Source organism: Thermoascus crustaceus (genome assembly GCF_041956765.1).
Source record: "Thermoascus crustaceus strain CBS 181.67 unplaced genomic scaffold VTN00scaffold_7, whole genome shotgun sequence".
Lineage (NCBI taxonomy): Eukaryota > Fungi > Ascomycota > Eurotiomycetes > Eurotiales > Thermoascaceae > Thermoascus > Thermoascus crustaceus.
Genome location: NW_027192533.1, coordinates 1,391,373 through 1,405,193, shown reverse-complemented (window position 1 = coordinate 1,405,193; position 13,821 = coordinate 1,391,373). Strand labels below are relative to the sequence as shown.

At 52.5% G+C, this 13,821-nt stretch overlaps 6 protein-coding genes across 6 annotated transcripts; 1 reads left to right on the top strand and 5 right to left on the bottom strand.

Moving 5' to 3' along the window:
* Nucleotides 1–519: 519 nt before the first annotated feature.
* Nucleotides 520–1,543, top strand: VTN00DRAFT_9485 (uncharacterized protein; the record flags this gene model as incomplete). Its single annotated transcript, XM_069436450.1, has 2 exons — nt 520–814; nt 870–1,543. 2 exons carry the CDS (start codon nt 520–522, stop codon nt 1,541–1,543), a joined length of 969 nt encoding a protein of 322 aa, XP_069285070.1.
* A 1,168-nt stretch (nt 1,544–2,711) lies between these two features.
* On the bottom strand, nt 2,712–5,069 carry VTN00DRAFT_9484 (uncharacterized protein; the record flags this gene model as incomplete). The annotated part of the gene is made up of 1 exon (XM_069436449.1): nt 2,712–5,069. The coding sequence occupies one exon, from the start codon at nt 5,067–5,069 to the stop codon at nt 2,712–2,714; it is 2,358 nt and encodes a 785-aa protein (XP_069285069.1).
* Nucleotides 5,070–5,829: 760 nt separating this feature from the next.
* Nucleotides 5,830–6,693, bottom strand: VTN00DRAFT_9483 (uncharacterized protein; the record flags this gene model as incomplete). Its single annotated transcript, XM_069436448.1, has 3 exons — nt 5,830–6,082; nt 6,151–6,235; nt 6,441–6,693. 3 exons carry the CDS (start codon nt 6,691–6,693, stop codon nt 5,830–5,832), a joined length of 591 nt encoding a protein of 196 aa, XP_069285068.1.
* Nucleotides 6,694–7,587: 894 nt separating this feature from the next.
* Nucleotides 7,588–9,911, bottom strand: VTN00DRAFT_9482 (uncharacterized protein; the record flags this gene model as incomplete). Its single annotated transcript, XM_069436447.1, has 2 exons — nt 7,588–8,363; nt 8,558–9,911. 2 exons carry the CDS (start codon nt 9,909–9,911, stop codon nt 7,588–7,590), a joined length of 2,130 nt encoding a protein of 709 aa, XP_069285067.1.
* A 1,306-nt stretch (nt 9,912–11,217) lies between these two features.
* Nucleotides 11,218–12,416, bottom strand: VTN00DRAFT_9481 (uncharacterized protein; the record flags this gene model as incomplete). Its single annotated transcript, XM_069436446.1, has 3 exons — nt 11,218–11,957; nt 12,020–12,280; nt 12,383–12,416. 3 exons carry the CDS (start codon nt 12,414–12,416, stop codon nt 11,218–11,220), a joined length of 1,035 nt encoding a protein of 344 aa, XP_069285066.1.
* A 376-nt stretch (nt 12,417–12,792) lies between these two features.
* VTN00DRAFT_9480 (uncharacterized protein) lies at nt 12,793–13,648 on the bottom strand (the record flags this gene model as incomplete). The annotated part of the gene is made up of 3 exons (XM_069436445.1): nt 12,793–13,200; nt 13,264–13,500; nt 13,559–13,648. The coding sequence occupies 3 exons, from the start codon at nt 13,646–13,648 to the stop codon at nt 12,793–12,795; spliced, it is 735 nt and encodes a 244-aa protein (XP_069285065.1).
* Nucleotides 13,649–13,821: the final 173 nt, after the last annotated feature.

Here is a 13,821-nt window from a genome sequence, read left to right as displayed (position 1 = left end):
TACTATATATATATATATATATAGGTAGTGAATAAGGGGACTATTTGACAGCAGATTCTAGCCATTATTTATAAATGAATCCCCCTCTCTCATGGCCTGTGCATGTTCTGGAGCTTCTGGCTGATTCTTTTACCTTTTAATATAGGTTTCATTACATGATCCGAAGACCTTTTGACTTCCTTATAAAGAAGTAGGGATGGCAGGCCCCTTCTGCCTATATGAAAAGCGTTCCCATAAATCATTAATATCATCATCATATCTGTAACATCCAGGGGTGGCAGCCACATCTTTGACCCAAAGAACGCGAACCACAGTTTTGGCGATCCACGAAGTCACCACATCATACACAAGTCATCATCCCCTCGAGATAACTTTCAATTTTTTTACGTACTAAGTACCTAATGCAACTAACCCACATACTCAGAACGTAGTGATAAAAATTGCGTACCGCATCCATCGTCCTGTCACTGTCACTGCAAAGAGCTTACGCTACCTTTACCGTACTATCATTGTCTCAAAATGAGCGACGAAGACGATCCCAAATGGGACCAGTTTCTTTCCACAGGAGAGTTCTCGGACTTTACGATCGTCTGCGGGGACAGCGAGTGGAAAGTCCATCGAGTGATCCTCTGCGCACAATCGCAATACTTCCGGGTGATCTGTAAGGAATGCTATCGGGAGGGCACCAGCAGGCGTCTAGAACTAAAGGAGGAGGATCCGGATGTAATCCAGGCCGTCTTGAGCTTTCTCTACACTGATGACTACGAGACGGATGTGATTGGTGATTCTCAAGATGCAAATGGACGGGACACTGGTATGTTTTCGCTAGATAACATTACATATAAAGAGTTCTACTGAATATAAGGAAGGAGAAGAAGAGGAAATTCACAATGGTTCTACATTGTCAACGACAGAGACAGAGACGAATGAAGAGCCACCAAAAGTAGGAGCAGAACAAGCCACGGTACATGCATATGCGGCTCTTGTAAATAGGCATGTTCAGATTTACGCATGTGCGGATAGGTTCTGCATCTCACATCTTAAGAACCTAGCAGCCGAGAGATTTCAGGAGCAACTATCTTTGCTGCTAGGGCATCTGGAAGACAGCAGGGACAAAGGAAAAGTCCTCGCTGCAATCATCCCCGAGGTGTATCAGACGACACCCAGTACGGACCGCCAACTGCGCGACATCCTCGCGGAAAAAATTGCTGAAGCAATACCTGGACTTCTCGCTGAAGGAAATGATGAAATTGCGAGCGTTTTCACAGGAGTTGGGCGCTGCGCGTGGGATGTTCTGGTGCGATTCAAGGACGAACTTCACGCACTACGGGAGAGGTGTGATAAGCAAGCCAAGGGAATAAGTGAAACGAATCGTGAATTCAAGCAACTGGAACGGAGTCTGAAGAGGTGCGAAGACAAAAAGGAGCAAATCATGAGAATGCTCCGCTCAAAGAATTCCTGCGTCTTTTGTGGCAAGATCTTTGGTGCTACTGTTGAAGGGAGCGAACGGATCATATTGAGGTGCAAAGGCTGTGGTAGATGACCAATATCCCTACTAGCATGCTAGTCTTCTTATCATCGTTCGCAATCCAGATTCAGATGTCTCTCAAATTGGAGATATCCAGGGGGAGGGGCTGAACCTTTTTCTAGAGCAAAGAAGACAGAACTTAATCATAATGCCTTTGAATCAAGTACGCCTTTCCTTACCCTCTTGCAGTTGCTAACGTGGTGCTTCTGACCTCACTCAACGCTGACTATCCTCTTCAACATCACGGGCGGTCTGCAGCTGCTGGCTCCGGGTGAGGATCTACGCAACGAGAGGAGCTGGTTCTATATCCGACCGGTGCCCGGGTGCACGATCGTCAATCTCGGCGACGCGATGGTCGAGTGGAGCGCTGGGATTCTGCGGAGGAATATGCACCGTGACGTTTGCTCCCGGGGAACAGGGTAAAAGTCACGCGGTACAGTCTGGCCTATCTGGTACGGCCGAATGGGGATGCGCCGATGAAGAGGCTCTCCGGAGGAGATAGTCTGATCCCAGGACCAGAGGGGGCAGAGGAGGACATCACAATGACTGCGCGCGAGTGGGAAGCGCATAAGGCTGTAGCTATCAGGCAGGGGAGGGATAATGCGTGCAGTAGAGGCGGGAGGGAGATCAAGTTGGATGGTAAGAATAAAGTTCCAGCAATACTGGACGTTGCCAAGGCAGAAATTGGTGTGGGAGCTTGAGAGAATAGCAACAGAGGATCGAATCAGAGATAGGAGGAGGATATCTAGCAGAGTACTGCCGTTGGTGAACCGTTGAATAATAAGTACACCGAGAAGGTCAAGAGTATATATATACTAATTTCAGAGTCTAGACATGATTGATAGCTATCCTTTTGAAACCCAAATGAAGACGTTTTTAATGCGATGCGCTAAGATGGATGAGAGATCTTGACAGCTTGCTGGAATCAGAGGCATATTTCAGTCTAGTCTGTAGAGGAAATGATCACCAGATAACAAACAAACAGAAATCAAGTAATGATGCATGAATAATAGTAAGTGGGTTTCTAGGAAGCGACTTCAAGTCTGTAATGTATGTACAAGTGCTATACAAATGTCAAGACTGTATCATCTCGTCTCGAGCGGAAGAACATGAACCTAACATAGCAGACCCGTTGCGGTATCCAGAAGCTGAGTTGCAAGTTGCAAAAATAGGAAAAAAAAAATTAATCCTCAAATCCACTCCACCCGTCCTCATCCTCACTTCCCGAATTCTCAGGAGACTGCGACTGCTGCGCCTGTTTCTTACGACGGCTAGCTTCAACAGCGCCCTTCCTCTTATTCTCCATCCGGCGATCGAACCCACTCTTCGTGCTGATCCGCATCTTGCTGCGCGCCTTGGGATCGATATCCTCACTCTTGATGACCGACCGGGCCTTGACGCCATGTCTCTTGAGCTCCTTCTTGTCGCGCTTACTCAGATCGGGAAGGGCGTCGAGGAGCCACCTCTGCACGGATTTCTCGGAGTCGGGCTTGCCGCGCAGCTTCTCGCTCGCGTCGATGATGTTCGCGATGCTCTTCACGTAGGGGATGTCTTCCTTGGTGTAGTAGGTGACAGCGATGCCGCCCTCGCGGCCCGCGCGACCCGTCCGGCCGACACGGTGCACGTACGAGGCGGCGGAGTTGGGGATGTCGTAGTTGACGACGCCGTTGATGCCGCGGAAGTCGACGCCGCGGGCCAGCAGGTCCGTCGTGACGAGGACCCAGATCTCGCCCTTGCGGAAGCCCTTCATGATCTCGGAGCGTTGGGTGTCTGACAGGTCGGAGTGGAGGACGGCGATGCGGGAGGAGCCGCCCGCCTCGGCGGGGATGTCGTAGAGGAGTTCGGAGTGGAGGGCCACGGCGCGGGGGATGGTCTGGGTGAAGATGAGGAATGGTGGCCGGAGACGGATTTCGGTTGGTGATATTGTCGCCGTGGGGTGCAAAAGCTGTCTCAGCCCGAGCAGTTTACCGTGCTCTGTTGCGGCGTAGATGAGCTTGTGGGTGATATTGGGAATGGCAGAGTCCTTTAGTCCAACGACCAGACGGATCAGGGGGGTCTCCTCTGGGGCGAGGCCAAGAGACTCCCGTCGCTCCTTGATCGTAGATTTGATGAGCTCTTCGATGCTGGAGCCCATGGTGGCGGACCACAGGCTAACTCGAAGCTCAGGGCGTGTGCAGGCGCGCCATATGCCGAGCGTCTGTTCACGGAAAAGAGGATCCAAAAGGACATCCGCCTCGTCGAGAACCAAGTTCATGACTGAAGGCAGGGGAGCAATGTCCTTGGTCTGATTTGCGGACAATGCGTTAACAAGAAGCAATGGAGTGGTGACCAGGATATCGCTCTTGGTCACAGTGCTCTTCTTGCCTTTACGGCTCTTCTTCTTCCCAATGGAGCTCTCCTTGTCTTCATCATCAGACTCTGAAGAAGAGCCCTCACTCCCGCTATCCTCGTCAAGAATTTTCTCGTCCTCCTCATCCTCATCATCATCGCGATCCACAACCCTCATCCCCTTCTTCATCAGCGTAATTTTCACCCCAGTCCCCAGAGTCAACTTCCTTCCTTCATTCACAATCTGCCCCGCAAGCTCCTTGGTCGGGGCAACAATAATCGCAAAGATCCCCCGCTCCTCAGGCTTCTCATGATGATGCTTGACAATCTTATTGATGACAGGGATCAAGAACGACAGCGTCTTGCCACTCCCCGTCGGCGCAACAACCAACAGATCAGGCTCTGAAGCTGCTCCTCCTCCTTGCGGGGATCCAGCATTAGTCTTCTGCGAAACCGACTTGTCGCCCAGCAGGAGCGGCAGACTGCCCAGCTGGACCTCCGTCGGCACGGAGAAGCCCTGCTCGGCGATGTTCTCCGAAAGCCGTCGGGAGATCTGATATCTGGAGCGTAGTTGCTGGAAGGAAGTCAGTGGCTGGGGGTAGAGCATTCGAGCTTCCTTCTGCTGCTTCTTTGTCAGAGGAGCAGGTGCTGGTTCCTCCTGTTGCTTCTGTTTCTTCTTTTTCTTCTTCTTTTCCGGCTCTTTGGCCTTCGTCGTCGTGGCCGCAGATTGGATAGCTTCCAGATCACGCAGATCCGTAACCTTGATCTTGTGACTCTTGAGAATAGACCTTCGCCGGCCCTCATCCATCTCTCTTTCTTCTTCTTCTTCTTCTTCTTCTTCTTCCTGGGCTGCGTCATCAAAATCCTCCTTAGAGTGCTTTTTCACTCCATTTGTAGCCTTCGACGTAGTGGCAGGAAGCCCCTTGGCCGAGCTAAAGAAATCCAAATTCACATCCTCTCCTTCCTCTGCGGCAGGGCCATCCACTCCATCTTCATCCTTTTCAGCCCTCTTCCTCTTCTTGCCCTGCTTGGACCCCTCATCTAACTTTTTGACCTTTGCATCATCGTCAGAGCTACGAAACAGCTGCGGGTTCTCCGCCTTCCCGGCCGACGGTAGGCGGCTTGATGATGATGCTGATGCCGCGTTCTGAGCAGCAGCGAACCCGGCCGACTTGAGTTTCGTCGACCGGGTTAGAAGCTTGAAAGCATCCATCTTGAGGATCTCAATAGAACCCCCTTGTTCTCTGAAGAAGTGGTATGCACCCCTGCGTTGATTTGTTGTGTTCAGTTCATGCAAGATCTTGTTATGTCGCGGAGACGGGGGCAGGAAGAATCTTTTCGAACACGGACCAATCAGAGGGCGCGGAAGTGAACCTGACAAGCACCAAGGACCCCAGCCAGGCGATGCGATGTGAACCGCAGACGATGGCTAGTGTATGTATCTCTCTTACTATACTAGAAATTTTAAGATAATTTATTAAATGCTTTGCAGTCGATGTATGCTGAAGTATTGACTAGACCAAAGTAAATGTGCGGGGAGAATCCGAAAATCTAAAATTAACTATTTGTGGCGATGATCCGTATCATAGTAGTACAGTACGGTACATATTATCAAAGAGACTGCGGTTCGCCCGATCCTTGTATCGCTCCAATACTCAATGACAAAAGAAATATCTGGACTAATAGTCATCTATATGAAACATTCTCTTGAATCTGGTCCAAGATAAACGCTAAAACGCCCGCTGACGCTATCCACACCCCCTCTCTATAATCCCCTTCAGACCGAAAGGGAAAAACCAACTGACCAGAGACAACAGTTTATATTCCATCGTCTATCATACAATAGTACAGAACGCAGGCGAGAGAAAATAAGGAAGAAAAAGAAAACGGTGGAGGTCAGCTGTGTGTGAGTGTTTAGGAAAAATTGCGTAAAATAGACATTCTCTCTTCTTCATTCTTCTTCTTCTTCTTCTCTAGTGGCCATGTGCGTGCTCGGGCGCTCCCCTGTATCCCACAATCTTTCTCCTGCCGATCATCTCACCGACTGTGAAGAATCCCAGAACCTCCGCAGCCGTCACACCGTAGAAAGCCAGGGTCTTCTTGTCGGCTTTGCACAGGCGAGCCACGAACTCTTGCGGGTTGGGGATGTTGATGTTCTTGAGGGCGGAGGGGTTGCGGAGGGCGTTGATCAGGGGCTGGAAGTAGGCCTGGAATGTCGACAGGCTTCTATATATATATGGCTTGTTAGCCAGGTGAAAGCGAATGATTGTATATGGAAATGGGTTGCTGCTTACGGAGGAGCCATCTTCTGACCGTGGAACACCAGCTTGGCGAGCTCAATGCCGACCTTGGAGTAGTAGACGGTAGGGGGTATTAATGCTGGACAAAAAGACATGAAATTGTCAGTTCATGGAAGTGCCACCTGCATGTGTGTGGAAATGACGTCGCGAGGGTCAGGGTCGAATTAATCAATCGGGATTCCAGATCCTCAGGCATCGGCTGTCGAAACAAGAAAAATATAATAACTGCTTCCGCCGCAGAGCAGAGATCCCATGTTTTCCAATCCCGGGGCGGTTTCTCTTACAGTCCACAAAGGCGATGACTTTGCCGGTCCTTCCCCCAACTTTCCTCAACGCGTTTCCGACGCCCTGCGCGGCATTCGCGATTGCGGGACCAGCGTTGGCCGTGACCTTGGACAGACTCTGCTGCGCCTTCGCGGCGGCCTCCTTGGCCTTGGAGGCAGCGTCCGAGGAGGACGAGGCGTGCCTGACGGCGGACCGTCGGAGCAGGAACTGCGACTGGCGCAGCGCGGCACGGGACGACGCCGAGACGGGCATTATGGGCGAGAGTCTCTGGAGGAGGTAGGAGAGAAGAAGGATAAGGTCCCTGCTGGAGAAGAGAGAGACTCCAATGGCGGCGTTGGTCAGGGTGTGGGACAGACTGGATCCTTCGCGCAGGAAGCAGAAACAGCCAAATCTGAGATTTGAGGCGCTCGGGACGTTCAGGGAAAAACCTCGCCGGAGCTCGGCTTCTCACGTGATCTACGCACTGCAACCTCCATTTCTCCAGATCCCTTACTCTCTGCACCGTCTGATCTGGACGGACATGCTATTTTATTCTATTTTTTATCTATATTAAACAGTTACTAAATTTATTCATTTATGATGTTTACTACACTATCATGTGTGCTTCAAGCGAAACATGTCAACTGCACCGGTTGAGCACGGATGCGCTTGATGTTTCCGCACGACGTTGACACTCGCTTCCATACATAGCGCATGACAACATCACCTTACCTCTCTTAACGCAACCCTATCCGATCTACAGCATAACCAATGTTTTGACATGCTTTATACTAGATCTGCGATGCAGGTGCTTACTCGACATGGTACTTTCTACCTACACTATCCTACCCTGGTTGACGGGTGAGATGGACGAATGTCACAGAGGCATATGCCTTTTGCTCGAATCTTTGGATGGTATTACTTCAGAGAGTAATATTTAAGAAGTACAGATAAAGTGGCCGTTGCGGTAGTAGAAAATATGTTCTCCTCAGACAAGCACCGCTTGTCGGCTGATATTTCCGCAGTCGCTGCTGTTGCAATCACGGCCGCTGCTATGTATGGAAGGGATGGATCCTCATCCTTCTCTGTTTGTTTTCTAGTGGTGCTTTTAAATTTCACTTAATCAATCAATGCAGTTCCTCTACTCGACTTAGACCAGATCTGTATCTAATGAGTCGATCCCCGGTCCGTCTTGCCCTCACTCGAGGCAACCTTCTCCCCCCGAACCCAATGCCCGCTCTTCCCACCCATCTTCTCAACCACCTGCACATCCCCAATAACCATCCCCTTATCCACCGCCTTGCACATATCATACACCGTCAACGCGGCGCCCATGACCGCCGTCATGGCCTCCATCTCAACCCCCGTCCGACCCAGACACGTCACCGTAGCGACGACGCGCAGCGAACCATGCTTATGCACCTGCGGCTCCGGTTCCTGCATGGTGATATCAACCTCCACACCCGTGATCCCCAACCCGGGATGACACAGCGGGACGATGTCGGCCGTCCGCTTGGCGGCCATGATCCCCGCGATGCGGGAGACGCTGAAGACGTCGCCCTTGCGCGTGCTGCCGCCGTGCTTGTGGAGGAGGTCCCAGGGTTTCGGGTTGGAGAAGGATACGACGCAGGTGGCTGTTGCGAGGCGTTTGGTGACGGGTTTCTGGTCGATCTGGGTCATGTGGACTTTCTGCGAGGGGGTGAGGTGCGGGAGGTTAGGGTCTGAGTCGGTCGGGAGGGAGCCTACGGAGGTAGTAGTTTGTGATTCTTCCGTTTCGGATGTGCTTGGTCGCTCGGTGCTGTAAGGACGGATTTGAAGGCCAGGGGATCTGCCGGACAAAAGATGCGTCGGGATTCTGGACCATGGACTCCTATTAAATGGTATCGCCGATGGAGAACGGGTTGCAGAAAACATTGGTCTACTGACAGCGGCCGGTCTCTCATCTAATCCCGCCTGTCAGCGTGGTTTGGTAACAGGGAGGAATGGCCATGATATGTGAGAAAAATGATATTCATTCAATGTAGTCCCTGGTATCCCAACGCCCAATGCAATCATTCATATACATGCATGCAATCATCATATCTCATAAATATAATCGTGTACGCCTCCACCGAGAAAAAAGGATGTGCCTACCCACCGATAAGAATCATAGGCCGGTTCTTCATGTTCTCCAGCTCGCCCATGCCAGCATGTTTGGCCTTCTTGCGCTTTAAAGCCATGCCTATGATATTCAAGAGTTCCCGCTCTCTCCCATTCACGACGCCACCCTCGTCATGTATGCGAGCAGCCATCCGTCCCGACTCCAGCAAATTCAGAGCCTCCATTGCCTGATCGTCGATGGGCTGGCCGTTGTTTTCCTTCCGGATCATGTCCCGGAGGGATACCTCCGCATTTCCAAACAGGCAGACCTTCAGATTCCCATCGGAAGTGATCCGCAGCCGGTTGCAGGTGCCACAGAAATTGTGAGTCATGCTCGTGATGAATCCGACCCGGCCCTCGAAGCCTGGGACGCGGTACGTCTTGCTCGTGTCGTTCTTGTGATCCGCGACTTTCTCCAGGTTCGGATACTTCTCCCGGATCACAGCCAGCATCTCCCGGTAGGAGAACATCTTACCCTGGCTCCACTTGTTCCCGTCAAACGGCATGTACTCGATGAAGCGCACCTCGATGGGTTTGTCTCGTCCAAGTTCCACGAACGGGATGATCTCACAATCATTGAGCCCCCGCATCACGACGCAGTTGATCTTGAGCTTGATGCCCGCTCCCATCTTGTTCATCTCTAATATCCGATCGATGCTCTTCATCACGGCCTCGAGTCCTTTCCTCCTGGTCATTATCTGAAACTGGAACGGATCCAGAGTATCCAGACTGAGGTTCACGCCTGTCAAGCCGGCTTCTGCCATCGCGTCGAGCTTGCGATGCAAGGAGATGCCGTTGGTTGTCAGGCACAGCTCTCGAAGCCCATCACGCCGCAGATTGCCAATTGCCTGCATCATCGGGATGATGTCTTTGCGCACTGTCGGCTCACCTCCTGTTAACCGGATCTTTGTCACCCCTTGAGAGACGAATAAGGACGAAAGGTAGACGATCTCCGGCGTCGTGAGGAGATGCGCAGGCGGAGAGAGGGGCACCCCTTCCTCTGGCATACAGTAGAGACATCGGAGGTTGCAGCGCTCTGTGATACTGATCCGGAGATAGTCATGCTGGCGGTTGAACGTGTCCGTGAGGAATTCTGAGAAGGGCTTCGCGGATTTCAGCGCGGAGACCCTTGGAGAGGGTTTCGGAGAGCGGAGAGGTTCCGACACAGGCGGATAATGAGCGGACAACGGTCCCTGTTTCTGGACATCGGACGCACCCGCCGCGCTGGTGCTCTGTCGTCGAACAGATGTGACTTGGATTCCACCGGTTGACGAGCTCCAGTCCCTGCGGCCAGAGCGCGGCAGGGATGACAGCCAAGAGGCGGTCCGCTTCTGGCGGAAGGGAGCAACCATCTTGAGCAGATACCGCGTTCAGCCTGGAGAGATGGCAGCCTGATGTCGCCCTTCCATCTCGTGTCGAGACCGACGCGCGGAGGAGGGGGATCGAGACCTTTATGTAGAACGGACTAAAAGATATTGGTGGAGAGTGCAGCTCCGCTCTTATCGGCATGCCCCAGTTTGATTGAAGTCATTCCGCGGAGTGTGCCGCCCAGTCCGGCTTAGTCATGTGCAATGTGCGAGGTGAGATATGACAAGCCAACCCGGTTGACGCTTTGCAGCGCGCACGGTGCGATGTGGCAGATGCATGGTCGAGTGCGCGTTCAGATCGAGATGCACGATGCAAGAAGCAGACGCCCCTCAAACCCCGGCTCTCTCCATCCTGATTCCCGGGCGCGGGGATTTCTACCACCAAATAGACGTTATCTATCCCCCGCGCTCCCAGGGATGAATAAGCTCTCTTTTTGTCATGGGAAATGTTCTGCAGACCGACCCGACAACTCAGCATGCACATGAAGACATTTTGATTCTGCTCTCGGATCTGTCTTGACGTTCGTTCATTCCTTGTCTCCATGACATCCTCCGCCTTGCTTATAAGTGGGGGTATCCTTTCCAACTAGTATCAATAAGGACTGAGCCGGTGTCTGTTTTTTATGTAATTACGTGAGTGCCTTGATATCATGGCACCCTCGACAAGGCCTAGCTCAAGCTGCTCCACGCCGTCCTGATGCTCACTCAGTCTCCTTCAAGCCGTACACAGGCGGGATAGGTTCCAGAAGACATTGAGAAGAACTATACGTACCCGAGAGATGGACAAATTAGCAAACGTCTCAAGAGTCTCAGGGCCAGAGACGCATGGACATCCTCACGAATTGTACTCCAGAGAGATAGCCGGGTAATGAGGGATGTCGGACGCAGTGCGACCTAGAAGTCCTAGGGATTCTGATTCATGTTCTCAGTCAAAATATGTAGCAGGGTCGACTTCCCGCAGCCATTGGGGCCCATGATAACCCACATGATCACCCATGTGCATCACCATATCGATGCCATTTGAAATTGTACGCTCTCCAGAGAAATAGGTCGCCCAGATGGTGCATGAGCAGAGGATTGGATGATTGAAGAATGGACAGATGGAGCAGTTGATATGGAGATTTCCAAACCAAAATAAACCAAAATTCATTAGTGCTCTATGATAACCCAAAAAATTCTCAAGGATCTATAGCCCAAGACCAGATCAGACCAAGTCAAGTCTATCGTCTATCGTCTACGTCGTATCATCGTCCAATATAACAATATACCCAAGGTATGTACTGTATATGCTTTAGATCTTCTCACTCCATCCCCACACGGACCACCAGCATCGAACCTCGACTGACTCGCCGTCCGCACCCTCCCAGTCGTCGTACCCGATCTCCTCCCCTTCCTCGACGACCGCGAGACCGATATCGCCCATCCGCGACCGAAACTCCTGCACCTGTGGCAAGTATGCGTCCCGCAGCGGCATCTCGACGACGACCCGCGCGTCGAGCCCACGGCTGAGCCAGCGCTTGATGGTGTTAACCAACCACTTCGGGTGCTCAGGGGAGTACAGAGGGTCCGCGGCGAGGATGATATCGTAGCGTTCGTCTTGGGAGGGGAGTGGGTCGGGCGCAACGGACCAGTCCAGGACGCCTGTAGTAACGGTTGCGTCTGATTTCTCAAGAAGCTCTGTATTCAACTTCACATTGTGTTCGAGGTTCGGGACGATGGCCGGCAAGTCAGTGAGGTGGATGGTGGCCAAGGCACCGCGGAGAACGGCGAAGGAGAGCCCGACAAGGCCGGTTCCGGCACCGAGTTCTAAGGCTCTAAGAGTGCTGGAGTCTTTTTGAGTCGTGGATGTGGCCGGTACGAGCTGCGGTGTGGACTCTAAGAGGTTGTGGAGGCGGCGCGAAAGGAGGTATGAGGAGACCCAGGTCTTATTACCCAGATTGTCGGAAGTGAGAGAGGGTTCATGGAGTGTGAGGGTGAACTCTTCCTTGGAGGATGCGGGGATATTGAAGACGCGGGACATTGCCGGCATAGCTAAGCGGAGAGAATGTCAACATTGACCTATGACAAGAGACATTGAGGAAGACCACACTTACCGGCCCGTCCAGACCGCTCGCTGAGTCGCGCGGCTGCCGCATCCCAGACCGCTTCCCTCAATTCATCGGACTCCAGCCATTTAAGTGAACTCGAAATGATCGAAGTCAGATATTGCGCGACGCCCGCCGGTTGGACAGCTGGCCTCTTGACCGCCTCATGAGCGCTACTCCCGAAACTACGCGGTTGAACGGCCAGGAGCTCCAGGGCTTTCAGGAGATCGGTGGCAGAGGGTTTGGTATAAAGTTGGGGGAGGTCGAGCACTGTGTACCTTGGAACGAGTTCACACTTATCAGCTTATCAATCCATACCATATCATATCAGAGTAGAACAGGAGAGGGGCGGGAATAGGGAGGCTACTGTACCATGAAGAGGCTCGTCACTGTCGGCGCTTATCATGGCTGCTGCTGGGTCCTGGGGTTCTGGCGGCTTGTCGACAAGTCATGTAAGGCTTTGGGGATGCTTTAAAAAGAGCGCGCCCCTGTGGCGCAGGGCGTTCTTTGGCGACATCTGGTAAAGGCGCAAAAAAAGTCGATATTACCCAAAAGGGAAAGGCGAGTCTGTGCATTCCGTGGGTCGGATCCTCCTATCGGCGGTGGCGGACACCGCCCGTTCCGAGAAGAAGCTGTCGGGTTAAGAAAATGAGAATCCTGAAGCAAGCAGAGAATTCAAGCGATCATCCTGATTCATATGCGACAAACTCATAACGCTTCCATGCCACAATCAACGCCGAACTCCAGGCCTGGAAATCGACAATGCCAATTCCCCACCCCGCTCAGGACAAAATCGCCTTGAAACCCTGGTACGCCTGCTCAATGTCAAACGCCAACTCTCTTGCCTGCTCTTCGCTCAGCTCCTCCGTCGCCCGCATCTGATTCAGCGTGATAAGCCACTGGATAATCTTGCCCCGGTTCTCGAAGTCCCGGTCTGTGACCTTGTTCACGGATTGGATGACCTCGGACAGCAGCGGATGAAGCGCATCCTTCGACACCATGTTCAGCTTCAGCGCATCAAGGAACGTGATAAAATTCTCGGTTGCGGTCAGGATAAGACTGCCCGATGCTCCGCCAGAGGGACCTGCAGCAACTGCGCCGTTGCCCGGGGTAGGTGCGCTGTGGGAAGCCTGCTCGACTGTAGCGGGCAGTCCGATGCGGAGGCGCTCCGTAGCTCGAGGACATTCCAGCTGTAGAAGTCAAGCATTGGTTAAAACCCGGCTATCATATGGATATAACATTGAGTGACGTACTCCCCATGTTCGCTTGAAGGTCTCCAGGTCGACAAACTCACGTGCGACGGTCTCGTCACCCAGAGTGGACTTGTACTGCTTCAACAATCGCGTGCATGTCTCTGTATACTCGGATTCCGTAATCGCATCTTTGATATATGCCTTCTCCAGCCCATCTAGAGTTACGATGATGCTGTAGATCTCCGCGAGGGACTCGTATAGATCCCGCTCCGCAGAGCTCGCGGCAAGCTTGACTTCCTGCAGCGACGGTGAGCGGGGGTGATCGATCATCGAACTAGGGAAGATGGCAGCATACCTCATCTAGGTTGATGGAAGCCGATAACGCCGGGTTAGGCGTGTAGCTGTACGGCGTAGGCGCGTAAGAGAGCGGACGCTGGGAATACATGGTGCTTGGTCTGCTGCCTCGAAGCCCCCGCGGGCGGAGGAGTATCGCTCATGAAGGCGGCGGGAGATGGCAGAACGAGGTGATCCGTGCGACGTTTTTCTGCCGGGCACTGAAATTTCTTGAGCCAAAGCAACAACCCCGGCTGCACGATCCACGCGCCGACAGCACACACA